Genomic DNA, 12,989 nt, shown 5'->3' with positions numbered 1-12,989 from the left:
TGCTCCTGCTGCTGCTGCTGCTGCTGCTCCTGCGTTGTACCGCTCTGCACCACCTCATCCCAGAAGCGGCGGATTCATTGAAGCGCCCACGGCCACGGCCCACGGCCCTCGCTCCACGCTCCACCCCCTCCACCCCCCCCATTCCCGGTGCATTCTATTTTCTCACTCCTTCCCACCTTTTTCCCTTCCCGCCCTCGTCCTGTCAACCCCGAACCGTCGCAGCAGCTGAGTCCCAAGTCCTAAGGTCCTGACTCTTCTGACTTGTCGAACACCACCCCCCTCCCTCCCTCCCTCCCCCAGCCCAGCTGCCGCAGCACCAGTCCTAAAAGTCTAAGCCCAGGCCATCCCGCCGACTCCCACCACCTAGTCCTGCACCACACGCCTGCCGACGCTTGCAACCCAACCCCGATATACCCTCTGCTTGTCCTGCCCCCCTCGGGCCCTCGCTCTTCTCCCCTCTCTCTTCCCTCCTCAGTATTCCCTTATGAGCTTTTCCAATTCCCGCCTGAAAGGCTTTGGTTTCGGTAAACGCAAGTCAACTGCCAGCATCCAAACGCCCGATCCGAACCAAACCCCAAGCCCGACCCCTCCTCCACAAGGTCACTCTTCCGGTGCCCCTCAAATACCGCAGCAGATTCCTGTCCGACCAGGCTCCATCGCCTCGACATCTTCCGCCTCAATCGCTCCCATGAACCACCCAGGCTCCGGCAATCGCCCGCCGAGCTACTCGGCCAACTACCCTCCTGGCGGTCCTCCCATGGGCCGCACAAGCCCAATGACGAACCAAGGACAAGGACCGACGCGCACCCCGCCTACGCAAATGGTCGGCGGCCCCCCGCCTATCAACACCGGCGCTCCCGTCGCTGGCTACCCGCCTCAGCTTCCTCCCATCGGTGGTCAAGGACATCCGATGGGCGGTCCTCCTCAGTATGGAGGCGGCGGCGGCGGTTACCCTCCCCCGGGTCCTCCCCAGGGCCAGCCTATGGCGCAATTTCAACAGCGAGGCAGCACGGCCGAGGTCGAGGGCAACAGCAGGAGTAAGGCTCAGCTGATTGTTGGTATCGATTTCGTGCGTAGCCCGCGGTGCGGAAATCCCTTGCAGTGGCTCGAGTTGCTGACATGACTTGCAGGGCACAACTTTCTCTGGTGTGGCCTTTGCCTTCGCCACGAACAACGAAGCCAAGGAAGATATCATTACGGAATGGCCCGGCGCTGGATCATACACGAAACAAAAGGTTGGGATTGTGCCCCGGGTTACGGATCGTGGATTTTGTTCGAGTGGTGACTAACAATATTTTGCTCTAGATTCCCACGGTTCTTTACTACGACCAGTACCAAAAGGTGGTGGGCTGGGGTCCCGATATCGCCGATGCCCTCGCTCCCACCGGATACCCGAAGCCTGGCGTGCAAAAGGTTGAATGGTTCAAGCTGCAGCTAATGTTGTCTGGCAACACATATATCGACCCCATCAACCTGCCTCCTCTGCCTCCCGGAAAGTCCGAGATCGATGTCGCGGCCGACTATCTTTTCAAGCTCCGTCAGGCGATGCGCTCGGCGCTGCAAAAGACCCTCGGCGAGGTGTTCAACCGTGAGGAGCGTAACATTCGGTACTATCTGACCGTTCCTGCCATTTGGAACGATGCTGGAAAGGCCGCAACCAGAGCTGCCGCTATTCAGGCTGGCTTCTTGAGAGACGAGAACGACAACCGGCTGACGCTGGTTTCTGAGCCCGAAGCGGCCGCCATCTTCTGCTCCAAGACCGGTCTTCTCAACCTCAAGGTGCACGACGCTGTCCTCATTGTCGATTGCGGTGGTGGTACCGTCGATTTGATCGCCTACGAAGTCGAGGACGAGAACCCCTTCACAGTAGCTGAGTGCACAGCAGGATCTGGTGATTCCTGCGGTTCGACGGCTCTGAACCGTAACTTCAGCAACATCTTGCGCACCAAGATTCGCAAGATGAAGCTGCCCGATGGATCCAAGACGGCCGGCCGTGTGTACGCCAAGTGCATCATGGACTTTGAGAACCGTATCAAGGCCGACTTCCGCAATAACGGTCAGAAGTGGGCCGTCGATGTCGGTATCGAGGCCGAGTTCCCCGAGGCTGGTATTGAGGAAGGCTACATGACCTTCACCAACGAGGAGATTCTTCAATGCTTCGAGCCCGTTGTTAACCGTATCCTGGAACTCGTCCGGAACCAGATCATTGCCATTCAGGCTCAGAACCGGACACTCCAGAACATTCTCGTCGTTGGTGGTTTCGGTGCCTCCGAGTACCTTTTCCAGCAGATCAAGCTCCACGTCCCCCCTCAATTCCAGTCCAAGGTCGTTCGTCCTATGGACTCGGTGGCTGCCATCGTCAAGGGTGCTGTCACGGCCGGTATCACCGAGCGGGTCGTCACTCACCGTGTTGCTCGTCGCCACTACCTCATGGCAACTCTGCAGCCCTTCAAGGAGGGTTACCACCCAGAGGCCTACCGTGTGCCGTCCCTTGATGGAAAGGACAGGTGCAAGTTTACTCGGCAGATTTTCGTTCAAAAGGGCCAAAAGGTCAAGATTGGCGAGCCTGTAAAGGTGTCGTTCTTCCGACAAGTTGCCCCGGGTGCCACGCTCATGTACGAGGATATTCTGTACGCCTGCGACGACGATGTCTGCCCGGAGTATACCAAGGATCCCCGTAAGTCGCTCGCTTCTGTGCATTGGTCGATCGAGGCTAACCCATGGTCTAGGCATCAAGGAAGTTGTCACCCTCACCTCAGACCTGTCCCGCAAGAATCTCGAAAAGGATTTCGAGAGAATGGACACGCCACAAGGCACATTCTACCGTGTCTACTTCGATATTTACCTGACACTCGACGGATCCGAATTCAGCGCTGAGCTAGTCTGCCAAGGCGAGGTCATGGGCCGCTGCAGAGCGCGCTTCAGGTAAAACGGCGGGAAAGAGCGGAGGAGATGAAGGATTGATAATGTTTGCCGGCTTGCATTGGGCATTTCGTTTCGATACACTCGGATGATACCTCGAAAAGGTGACAGGCTGGAAGGACAGCCGAGGCTAATAAGGGCCCAGAGTATATATCCACGAAGAGACCTCCCAGGACAGACGACTGGAAGCCGAGGTTTGGATCTGGGGAAAGGTTTTATGACACTGAAGGATTATGGCCTGTTGTCAATGTAGACGCACAACGTCCCCAGCATGGGGTCCCCAGCATGGGATAAATCAAGATATTTCAAAGACAATGTGCAGTGCCCCAATGTTGCATCGAGCAACGCTCAGGCACTGAGTGCAAGTTTCGGGAAATGCACTGGATGAAGCCATCACTGGAGTTCCTGCGGGACCCCAAATCTTGATACCCACACCTTGGTCAAAGTACCGGGCTCGCAAAGCCGGCAAACCATGTGAAAGCTTAACGTCTCCCAGGCTCCTTCCGATGGCCAATTAGTGCGCAGGCGGGCTCCCAGGTCATTGAAGATGACGGCGAAGATTAGCCTTTGCGAGAGGGATAGACCGACTTCAGCAGAGATGTACACCCACACAGACTAGGAGTGTGAAACTACTTCCGATTCTGACCGCTCCTAACAGCTGTCCGCTCAGCCACGTCAATCCCAATGTGGGGACTGCAGCCAGAAACGACGCGGGGAGAGGAACAAGCAAGGAAGGCCCCGGTCGCCAACTTCCCGAACTGGACCCTGCAGGTCAAACGGGAAACCGGGCAGCCAGCCAGTTGTGCCTGCGTCATCGTCTGAACGTGAACCGCTGGGAAGTTCGACCCAAGGTCGGGCCCTGCACTGTCAACAACTGTCGGTGGTAACAGGTAAATGGGATGGGCCAGTGCCCCTGGGCAGCCATGCCCTGATGTTCTCCTATTGTAAACACCTTTGGCCTCAACATCGAGGCCAACTTTGTGCCATCCTCTACACCCCTAATCGACCGTTCATTTTCTATCTGCATCGTTAGCCCTGGGCATCTACTCTCTCCAAGGGCGTGAATCAATTCTACTCTACTCCTCTGCCCTACGAGACCCGGTTCCTATTTTCGATTCCATCAGTTCCACCAACCCGCAGCTCCCACCTGGTCGTCTCTGACGCTATACCGTGCGAGCAGGGATAATCAGGTATTGGCCCTAGCACGCCTAGGACACGCACGTCGATCATCTCTTGGATTCACGCCGCCCCTTGCTCCCATTCGCTCTCCAACCTACACTCCGTACGTCACTCGGTGCAGGTCCATTGTAGACCATTGGTGGCGCCTAGTCATCACCTCACCCGTGGTGGCTGTTATATGTACTCCGGATCGTCGTCTTTCCAGCTCATAGAAGCTTGTGGCCTCTAAACCATGACTTGTTACAGTATCCCGGCATAAGATTCACTCTGGATCCTTTCAAGTCGACGACTTACACAGTCGATTTACATCATCATCATCATATCGCTTTGTTTGAACAATACCAGTAAACGGCCGCAGACGGCCGTGACACAAACCATGATACACTCATATTCGACGAGGGGAAACGAGCGCTGCGCGGGATCTAGTTGTAAGCTCTTGGTTGCGCTGGTCCTCACGTCACAGCTGCCGTTTACCGATGCAATCGTGTTCCCAAGCACACACCCAAGCTACACGACCGATTATCTTCAGTTGAACAAGCGGTATAACCCCGCCAGACGAGGTCCGCCAGAAGACTGGAATGGAAGGATACCCTTGAAAGTTACCAACTCTTGCCCGGAGACAATCTGGCCCGGCATAACAACGCAGCATGGTGTCGGACCCGGTACCGGGGGCTTCGAACTCGCATCCGGAGACAGCCGAGATATGTGGGTTGGGCCGACTTGGCAAGGCCGCGCATGGGGAAGAACCAACTGCACCGTGAATGGGGAGTCGGCAGGCTGCTCAACGGGCGACTGCTTCGGGAAGCTTGACTGCGAATTCAGTGTAAGTCCCGTGCCACAAACCAAATGAACAGGCACTGACCTGTGTAGGGAGCCGTTCCCGCAACCTTGGCCGAGTTCAATCTAGCCGGAGGTGTCTCTGGTAGACAGACCTTTTACGACATCTCCCTCGTCGACGGTTACAACATCCCTGTGGGCATTAACTACATCCCCGCAAAGAACACTACGCACATCCCACCCAACCTGACCAACTGCGCCTGCATCGCAACGACAGGCTTCGTGGCAGAACGCTCAGCGAGCGGTGCCGTCTACACCAACGACACCTACCCCATTCCTTGGGAAGCCAACGAGTCCAACGAGAGTGTCCGAGACTGGTGCCCATGGCCCTTGCTCACCAATCCTCCCGACAAGCCTGGCGACGGCATCTACCCATACCCGGATGACAACATCCGGCGCCCCACGTTCAGCCCGTGCAAGAGCCAGTGTGCGGCGACCAACTCGGACCATGACTGTTGCATCGGCAAGTGGCACGACCCCAACAAGTGCAAGCCGGGATTGTACTCCAGGCACGCCAAGGCTATGTGTCCTGATGCCTACAGCTTCGCATTTGACGACCAGACTTCGACCTTTATCATCCCCTCGGGTGGCGGTTGGGAGGTCGTCTTTTGTCCCGCGGGCCGAAGCACTAACATTCTTCGCACCATGGGGCCCCAGCTCTTCGAGCTCGCAAGCGCTGGGTTTCTAAGCCAGAAAAACCAGGACTTGGTTAAGAACCGCTCCTACATAGAGTCTGAGAGCGAGAAGAACACGGCTCCGGGCCTGGCATCCACGTCTCTCTGGGCAGTGTGCGTAGCCGCCACAACTATTACAATGTTAATGGGCTGGTGAGCATCACATCGGGAGGCTTGGTTCTTCTTGAGAGCAAGCATGACGGGCTGGACCCGCGCAATTAGTCGTGCATTTCTATTCAGTTTGGATTTAAGTATTGGGATACCCTGGAACGACTGTACGACGCATGGAAGAATAAGAGGCACGAAACATACAAGTAGGAGAAGCCCGGATACGAGAAATGGGGCTTGAGGTTATGAGCCAGCCAGTGGCAGACGGCAGACGGCAGAAACCTGCACTTTTTCCTTTCGAGTACCTAGAAAGATATACCCGCATCAGATATACAGCAAAAGAAAGTTTATACTTTGATTTTGGTTGCTTGTGCGAATGAAAGAGTTGACTGCATTCCGCGTCTCCAAGTCCGCCATGTGCCGCAAATGCATGCTGATCAACTGCTAATCGTTGAGGTCGTGGATTCCATCAAGGGGCCTGGATTCAGCCCCTTGAGGCAGTGGGTGAATGAATATGTTGGTCAAAACAGGCTCCAAATTCTTTTTTACAATAAAAAAAAAAGAGTATCGTAATTCCAGCATGCTATGTACGTGATGTTCACTCCCGTCTAAGGTTAAGTCCATCCCCCTGCCCTGCCTCCGACACGCTCTCGCCCCCTACCACCTGTTTCTGCTACTCGAGGTTTCCGTGCTCTAGTCCCTGTCATCCCCCCGCCCCCTTTGTGACAAAAGGCGAGAGTATACGAGGGCACAAAAAAAAGGACCGGGTTGCGAGTCTGTCTTTGCGTCCGCCCTCTTGTTTCTGAAAAATGTCGCCTCGCCCCCCCTTACTTGATGGGCTCAGGCAGTTGTAGTCTAACATGGATTTTCCTCTTTTCCCACCCTCTGAGCAAACAGACCAATCCCCCTCCCCCCCTCAGTCATTCTCCAGATACACCTCCGCATGTGGCTTTGTACGTCGGTCCCTAAGTGAATTTATCTGCAGCAGGCGTCCCGCGACGCAGTCGAAGTAAGTTCCAAGAAAGAGCAATACGGTCCGTGGGTTCCGTTAAAGCGTGATTCCCCCCTCGCTCTCGCACAGGAGACGGAGAGGGTGGGCGATCAGCCCTTGCGCGCAGCGCGCTCCTTCCGTCTCCGGTCCCACTCGGCCCGCTCCTCGTCGTCGCTGCCGCTGAACTCGGCATCCTCGTCGCTGCTCTCCTCCTGGTACGCAGGCACCGGGGGCGCGGCCTGGCCCGGCACGGCGGGGGCCTTCTTGCTCGGCGGGGGGGCCGAGTCGACGTTGATGAAGTCGCCGGCGTTAAGGGAGGCGTACTCGTGCTTTTGGATCAGCTCCTTCAGGGCGGTGTTCCGGGGGTCGACGAGCTGCAGGGCGGTCAGGCCGCCCTTGTTCTTGACGCGCGTGCTGGAGCCGGCCTCGAGCATCATGTCGACGAGGGCGTTGCCGAACTCGCGCTGGGCAGGGGGTTCCGAGTTGATCCACCGGATGGCGGTGTGTAGCGGTGTGTCGCCCTCGAGGCGGTTGACGGGATCGCATTCGAAGTTTGGTTGGTCGAGGAGGAGGTCGATGATCTCGTCTGTTTGGGCGGCATGTTAGCTTCAGTCCACAGAAGGCTACTCCTCGGGCGTGGCAAGGAAAGGAAAACAGTGGAAGACGGTGTGGGGGATGGTGGAGGGGTCGGGTGACGTACAGTTTCCTCGGGAGGCGGCTTCGTGGTAGAGATGGTTTCCCATAACAGTGGTGGACTCGTTGAGGATGCGGGAGAGCTCATCCTCATCCTTGATGTCGGCGATGACCTCGTTGAAGAGGTCGGTGTTGTTGCGCCGGCAGGCCTCGATGAGGATCTCCTTGACGGAGGCGCCCTGCAACCCACGCGGGGTAGTTAGTTTCGAGTTCTTTGCCGTGCACCGGGACGGAGAGAGGGGAGGAGGTGTACTTGCCTCGTGTTCCTCGTTATCCCCGGCCATATTGGGCTGCGGATTGCGCCGTTTCTCAAGAGCTTCGTGGAAGGTGGGATAGGGTTGATAGGTGATGGTGTTTCGAAATGTTCCGTGCTGGGCCGGACTCAAGGTACCTCTTTGGTGGGGTTGAAATCGGGGGTACGGCAAGACGGTGAGGGGCTTCGGGCTTCGGTACTGTCGAGAATCGTAGGACCAAGATGACTCGCACGGAGGTGAATGTCAAGGCTGCAGGAGGGTTCGGTGACTCGCAATGTGCCCGATCGCGTAGGATCTAGGTTCGGTGACGGTTGCAGGTTGGGTTCGTTCGTCTCAGCATCACATAAATTGGGCTGCGTTTGTCTCGGTGGTTCCAACTTTCGTGATGGTGGAGGGACGTAATCGGGGCTGGGGGCCAGGAGGTGGCAGTGATCGCCCAACCCCTGATCCAGAGGAGGTACTTGTTTTAGCGTGTGTGGTACGTAACCTCAGCGGCTGTTGGAGGCTTCCAGTGGACAAAGGGGCGCTGTAACTGTGTGGACTGCCCCGCTGACTGGAACGAGTGGTGACGGACGGGACGGGTAAGGGCGGGGGGAAGGGCGGGAGGGCCACGGAACATTGTTGTGGCGGCATTCCGGCGGGATGGTCAAAGTGCCGACGGGCGGAATGGGGTGTCTGTTGTCAAGGGTTTTTAGTGGTGGTGTGGTGGGTGGGTGACTGAAAGAGGTTCGTCCCCCACCGTCGCATTCGAGGCCCGCTGAATTTTCTACGAGGATCACGACCGAGTCACCGAGAGATACGCGGGGAGCTACGCATATCGCCATTCGACACTCTAAAACGCCCGCTTGCGAGTCGCGCTACACGAACCAACCTCAAGCACAAATCCGGAGTTGCTACCTGCCAAGATGTTGCTCTGTAAGCCCCAATCATCCTCGTCTCCCGTCGCATAGCGCAACCACTAACAAGTCACCTCTGTCCCAGTCTGCCCCAACTGCGCCAACATCCTCACCGTCTCCGCCTACGCGGGCGTGCGCAACCGCCTCGAATGTCGAACGTGCCCCTTTGAGCACGCCATCACGGAGCCCATCTACTCGCGCCGCGACTTCGAGCGCAAGGAGCGCGAGGACGTCTTTGGCGGTCCCGGAGAGTGGGATAACGCCGACAAGGCCAGAGCGCAGTGCCCCAAGGATGGCTGCAACGGAGAGGAGGCCGCCTTCTTCCAGGTGCAGATCCGCTCTGCCGATGAGCCTATGACGACGTTCTACAAGGTATGTGTTGCGCTGCTGTGCGGGCGTGGTTCAAGCTTGAGAGGAGTTGCTGACGGGAGTGCGCCTCTAGTGCATGTCTTGCGGAAACCGCTGGAGAGAAAACTGAGCTGGGAGGAGACGTTTGGGATTTCACGTTGCATTGCGAGGCGTTGGGGGGGATACATGGTTTTACACTGTTGTTTATTTGAAATTCGCGGCTTCAATAGCCGCGTTCCTGGTTGGGCTTGTTACGAGCGGACGTTTATCTGGCTGCTCTCGGAAATACCAGCCCCTCGTAATCAGGCTTCTTTCTATCGCGGGCTTTCTCGCAGCGCCGCTAAATCTCTCTCGTCTGTCGTGACTTCGTGACATGCCCAAGGCAATACCCCCAGCAGCTCTGCATCTGTGCCCTTTTGGCGGGCTGTTTCCCGCGTTTCTCAAAATCCACAGGCATTTTTACTCCCTCGCCGTGATCCAGACGGGAGCCTCGCTACGGGAATGGTCGATGCTTCCAATTCTCCGGAAATACATCTGCGATAGACATGCGTATGCTCTCGGCGCGTCTCAGCTCGGTGCCGCCGCGCTGTCTCAATACTAGCTTCTCAGCGTCCATCCCCCTCAGACATCGGTCCGATGCCATTCAACCGCCGCCCGCATGCCGTCGTCCACCAACCGCTGCACCAGGTCAGGGCTGATGACGTCCTGCCGGAACTGCTCCTGCTGCAGGAGCTCGAGGTGCTTGAGCGTCGGACCAGGGTACATGAGGTACTTGAGGTAGGGCGGCCGGGACCAGTATTGCAGATAGGCGAGGTAGGCCACGAAGTCAGGGCGGGTGAGGAGCTTCTGCGTTGCGAGATGATTGAGGTAGAATGGGTTCGCGAGTGCTTGGACGAACTGCGGGTGATGCGACATTAGTTCTGCCTGTGGTTTGCGGAACAAGAAAGGACGGGATGGAGGGGGAGGAGGGTATACCTCGAGCTCAATTTCAAAGCGCGTGAAACCACCATAGACGGGCTCATTGTCTGGGGGAGGGGGCGGCGGGGAAGCCGCTTGGCCTGGTGCTGTGGTTGCCATCTTTGCGCTGCGTGGTGTGTTGCTGATGCGATTGTGAGGTTGGAGAAGTTGCTGGGCTGAAGTGGAATTGGAGCTGGCCTGGGACCAGGGTCTGGCGCTAGCTCTTTCAACGGCTGTTAGCCGTAGACTTCATCCCATTCCTCGCAGGCATTACAGACCATGGGGAGGCGTCATTCAGCGAGCTTCCAACCTTTCACGTAGAGGCTAAAACGAATTGAATGATTTATCGGGAACATTTTGACTGTTCATCTGTCTGCGTAAGACGGACTTTTAGTGGTTTCTGGCAGCGGCCATGGACGCCTCGGCCCCATCTTGGGAGTTCTTCGCTAATTGTGTCTCCCAGCACAAAGTGGGCTGCAGTAGTTTCCGCGGGGAACCTGCAAGGTCCCCTGCATCTTTGCCGGAACTGACATCACTCTGTTTTCTCTTAGACTACAGGTCATGGGTAGATCTTCTATTCAGCAAGTTAGCTTGCTGTAGTCATTCTTGGATTGTATACCGCCAAGTGTTTTCGGGCGATTTTTCAAGGTCAGGCTGATAATTAGTTTCTACAGCATCAACATCTTACATCCTGACACTGTAAATATCAATATAAACAATATTAATGTGTAGCCAACGCGAAAGTAGATTCTTTTACTTCCGTTGTCGTCGTCAAATTATTATGCACTCATATGCCTTACACTTCCTGGTCAAGCCTTATCACAGAACTCAAACATCCTCTCAAAATCACGCCCGTCTTCTAAAACGTTGGCAAGCACCGCTGGGTTGCCGAAGAGTTGGATGTGTTGAAACAGAGACATTTTGCAGAAACCCTTGCTATTTCGGTTAAAATTATCATTCAGCTCCAACCTAGGTATGTAGGCTATCCCTGGTTTGTATACTTGACACGTTCTGTCCAACGTTTTGTCTGTGCTGGTGTTGATTTGGCGGCCCTGATAAAGTGGCCTGTTGATTCCGGTCATCTGGAGATCATTCTAAGGATTTTAATACTGCGCCAGGCTTTCAAGGTCAACTATGGCCAAGGGGTCTAGTTTCTTACTCCTTTGTCGACCCAGTTCTAGTTTTCTCAAAGCATCACACATCGCCGTGGGCGACATCACTACACGGACTAGCTATTCTTGGTCCGGAATAACAGCGACTCACAGTCGCTCAGCTCATCAACACGATGAAACGATGACATCGTGTGGTTGGGACCCGTAACTTCTGACGCAGGGCATCTTAATAGTTCATGCCCTAAGGCGTCTGAGGCGTGAGGAAGGTATCCAAATACTTGTCGTCAACTGCCACCCAGGAAAAATATTCTCTTTTGCATCATTCAAGGCCAGGACCTTCCACAGAACACAAGGCAAGCCAACACTCCTTTATATCAAGCTGATTTGGGTTTTTCCACGCTGGCCTCCTTCTTTCAATACCGAATCGAAAGTCTTACCTCTCCTTTTTGTCAAAATCCCGAACTCGTACGTCAGACCATCGACAATGGCTCCCAACAACACCCTCGACTTATCTACCCCCGCCATCAACTTACAGAATCTTGTAGCGGAGCTGGATGCTGCCATAGACGAGCAGTCTGTGGCCCATCAAAAGGCTGCAGCTGCTGATGAGAAGGTCGCGGTCCTCCGGGCCAAGCTTACTGCCGGGTTCGCAGCCAAGGCCGCTGTCAAGCGAACCTGTGATGAGGCCGAACTTGATGACGTCCAGGAGGAGCAGCAGCAGCCTCCCTCCAAGGCCCCTCGCAGCCTCGTTATCCGCCCCAAGCCCCAGCCAGCCAGCGGCTTGACCACCACCAACAACTCCACTGCCGCCAGCCAGGTCAACCCCGGACAGGCCAGCAGCGGCCATAAAAACCACAGAAGAGATCCCCTCCGAGCCGAGACCGCCATCCTGCAGATAGGAGACGCCTAGCTGGCTGTCCTAGCTCAGATCAACTGGGGCCGTCAGCCTCTTGAACAAAGCTTCGAGGATGTCGAGGAGGCCCTTGCCATTGCCATTGCCAAGCTTGGATACGCTATCGACTACACGGGAAAATGGGAGGAGTAAAGGAGTACAGCGATAAAGGTCAACATAGAGACCTATGGGCTATGATGGATACGGATCGGAGTTCTTGGGAGTCGAGGAAATATGAGATGCGTCTAGGTCCAAATTGAATCATGTCTCCATTCACACTCATTCGAAAATTTGCCATGCTATGCTACGTTCTGTAATCTATCGTTAATATTCGAGGAAGGGGCTACTCTATGAGGGCCACAGAGTCGAACTAGGTTTTGAAGAAAACCAGTGATACACGAATGAAAACAATAGGCGGATGAGGCTGACTGCTTTTATTAATTAATCCTATGATGATTGTATCATTGAGAGACGTGGATTTGACATGTACTGCTTTTGTTTCGTGGTAGATTTCGTTTTTATGGTACCCAGGTATTATTCCTTTCGTTCATGATAGGCGTCAACAACAGAATTAGGTAATTATAACGGGATCCAGACACCGAAAGAAGTTTGGGAACAAGTTTGAAGTCAAGTCGATATCGGATCTACGTGAACTAATAATGTTTATTAAATTCGAAAGTGGGTTCGAAGCATAATCGTTTTCGCTCAAAACCAACGTGCGGTGTATTGGCAAGGAAGAAGTTTGAAGTGAAGTTTAGAGGATGCCAGAGAGATTTTACTGCCGATTCCTTCGCAAATAAAATAATTTTAACAACAACTCGTTGGACAACGTCGAGCAACTTCTTTGGTTTAGATTCCTGATCTTCTGAATTTCAAGTTCAAAAATATACACTCCCTTCAAAGAGGTAGATAACAGGAACAAACATAACGAATCATCAGGTTTAAAGTGACAGACTAGTGTGTACCTAGACACATTCATTCCGGCCAGAGTGTGAACCCGAACTAGTAGTCTGGTGAACTTGGCAAATCCGCGGTGAACCGGTGAGCTCAACGGCGGCGGCTGGTAGACAACCGGCAGAAGTAGCCCCCACTAAATAAGGACCCTTCTCCACTAAAAAGTTGGCCA

The 12,989-nt window shown here is 54.9% G+C and overlaps 6 protein-coding genes across 6 annotated transcripts; 4 read left to right on the top strand and 2 right to left on the bottom strand.

The window, feature by feature from the left end:
- Window positions 1–484: 484 nt before the first annotated feature.
- On the top strand, window positions 485–2,929 carry EsH8_III_001391 (uncharacterized protein; the record flags this gene model as incomplete). The annotated part of the gene is made up of 4 exons (XM_083263116.1): window positions 485–1,069; window positions 1,131–1,235; window positions 1,306–2,677; window positions 2,730–2,929. 4 exons carry the CDS (start codon window positions 485–487, stop codon window positions 2,927–2,929), a joined length of 2,262 nt encoding a protein of 753 aa, XP_083123603.1.
- Window positions 2,930–4,477: 1,548 nt separating this feature from the next.
- EsH8_III_001390 (thaumatin family-domain-containing protein) lies at window positions 4,478–5,769 on the top strand (the record flags this gene model as incomplete). Its single annotated transcript, XM_083263115.1, has 2 exons — window positions 4,478–4,924; window positions 4,972–5,769. The coding sequence occupies 2 exons, from the start codon at window positions 4,478–4,480 to the stop codon at window positions 5,767–5,769; spliced, it is 1,245 nt and encodes a 414-aa protein (XP_083123602.1).
- Window positions 5,770–6,821: 1,052 nt separating this feature from the next.
- EsH8_III_001389 (uncharacterized protein) lies at window positions 6,822–7,688 on the bottom strand (the record flags this gene model as incomplete). Its single annotated transcript, XM_083263114.1, has 3 exons — window positions 6,822–7,297; window positions 7,412–7,583; window positions 7,662–7,688. 3 exons carry the CDS (start codon window positions 7,686–7,688, stop codon window positions 6,822–6,824), a joined length of 675 nt encoding a protein of 224 aa, XP_083123601.1.
- An 875-nt stretch (window positions 7,689–8,563) lies between these two features.
- Window positions 8,564–9,032, top strand: EsH8_III_001388 (DNA-directed RNA polymerase III core subunit RPC11; the record flags this gene model as incomplete). The annotated part of the gene is made up of 3 exons (XM_083263113.1): window positions 8,564–8,573; window positions 8,640–8,926; window positions 8,997–9,032. The coding sequence occupies 3 exons, from the start codon at window positions 8,564–8,566 to the stop codon at window positions 9,030–9,032; spliced, it is 333 nt and encodes a 110-aa protein (XP_083123600.1).
- Window positions 9,033–9,523: 491 nt separating this feature from the next.
- On the bottom strand, window positions 9,524–9,979 carry EsH8_III_001387 (mediator complex subunit SOH1; the record flags this gene model as incomplete). The annotated part of the gene is made up of 2 exons (XM_083263112.1): window positions 9,524–9,799; window positions 9,878–9,979. The coding sequence occupies 2 exons, from the start codon at window positions 9,977–9,979 to the stop codon at window positions 9,524–9,526; spliced, it is 378 nt and encodes a 125-aa protein (XP_083123599.1).
- A 1,476-nt stretch (window positions 9,980–11,455) lies between these two features.
- Window positions 11,456–11,881, top strand: EsH8_III_001386 (uncharacterized protein; the record flags this gene model as incomplete). Its single annotated transcript, XM_083263111.1, has 1 exon — window positions 11,456–11,881. One exon carries the CDS (start codon window positions 11,456–11,458, stop codon window positions 11,879–11,881), a length of 426 nt encoding a protein of 141 aa, XP_083123598.1.
- Between the last annotated feature and the right edge of the window lie 1,108 nt (window positions 11,882–12,989).

Source organism: Colletotrichum jinshuiense, chromosome 3 (assembly GCF_051148585.1).
Source record: "Colletotrichum jinshuiense chromosome 3, complete sequence".
Lineage (NCBI taxonomy): Eukaryota > Fungi > Ascomycota > Sordariomycetes > Glomerellales > Glomerellaceae > Colletotrichum > Colletotrichum jinshuiense.
This window is presented reverse-complemented; position numbering and strand designations above follow the sequence as displayed.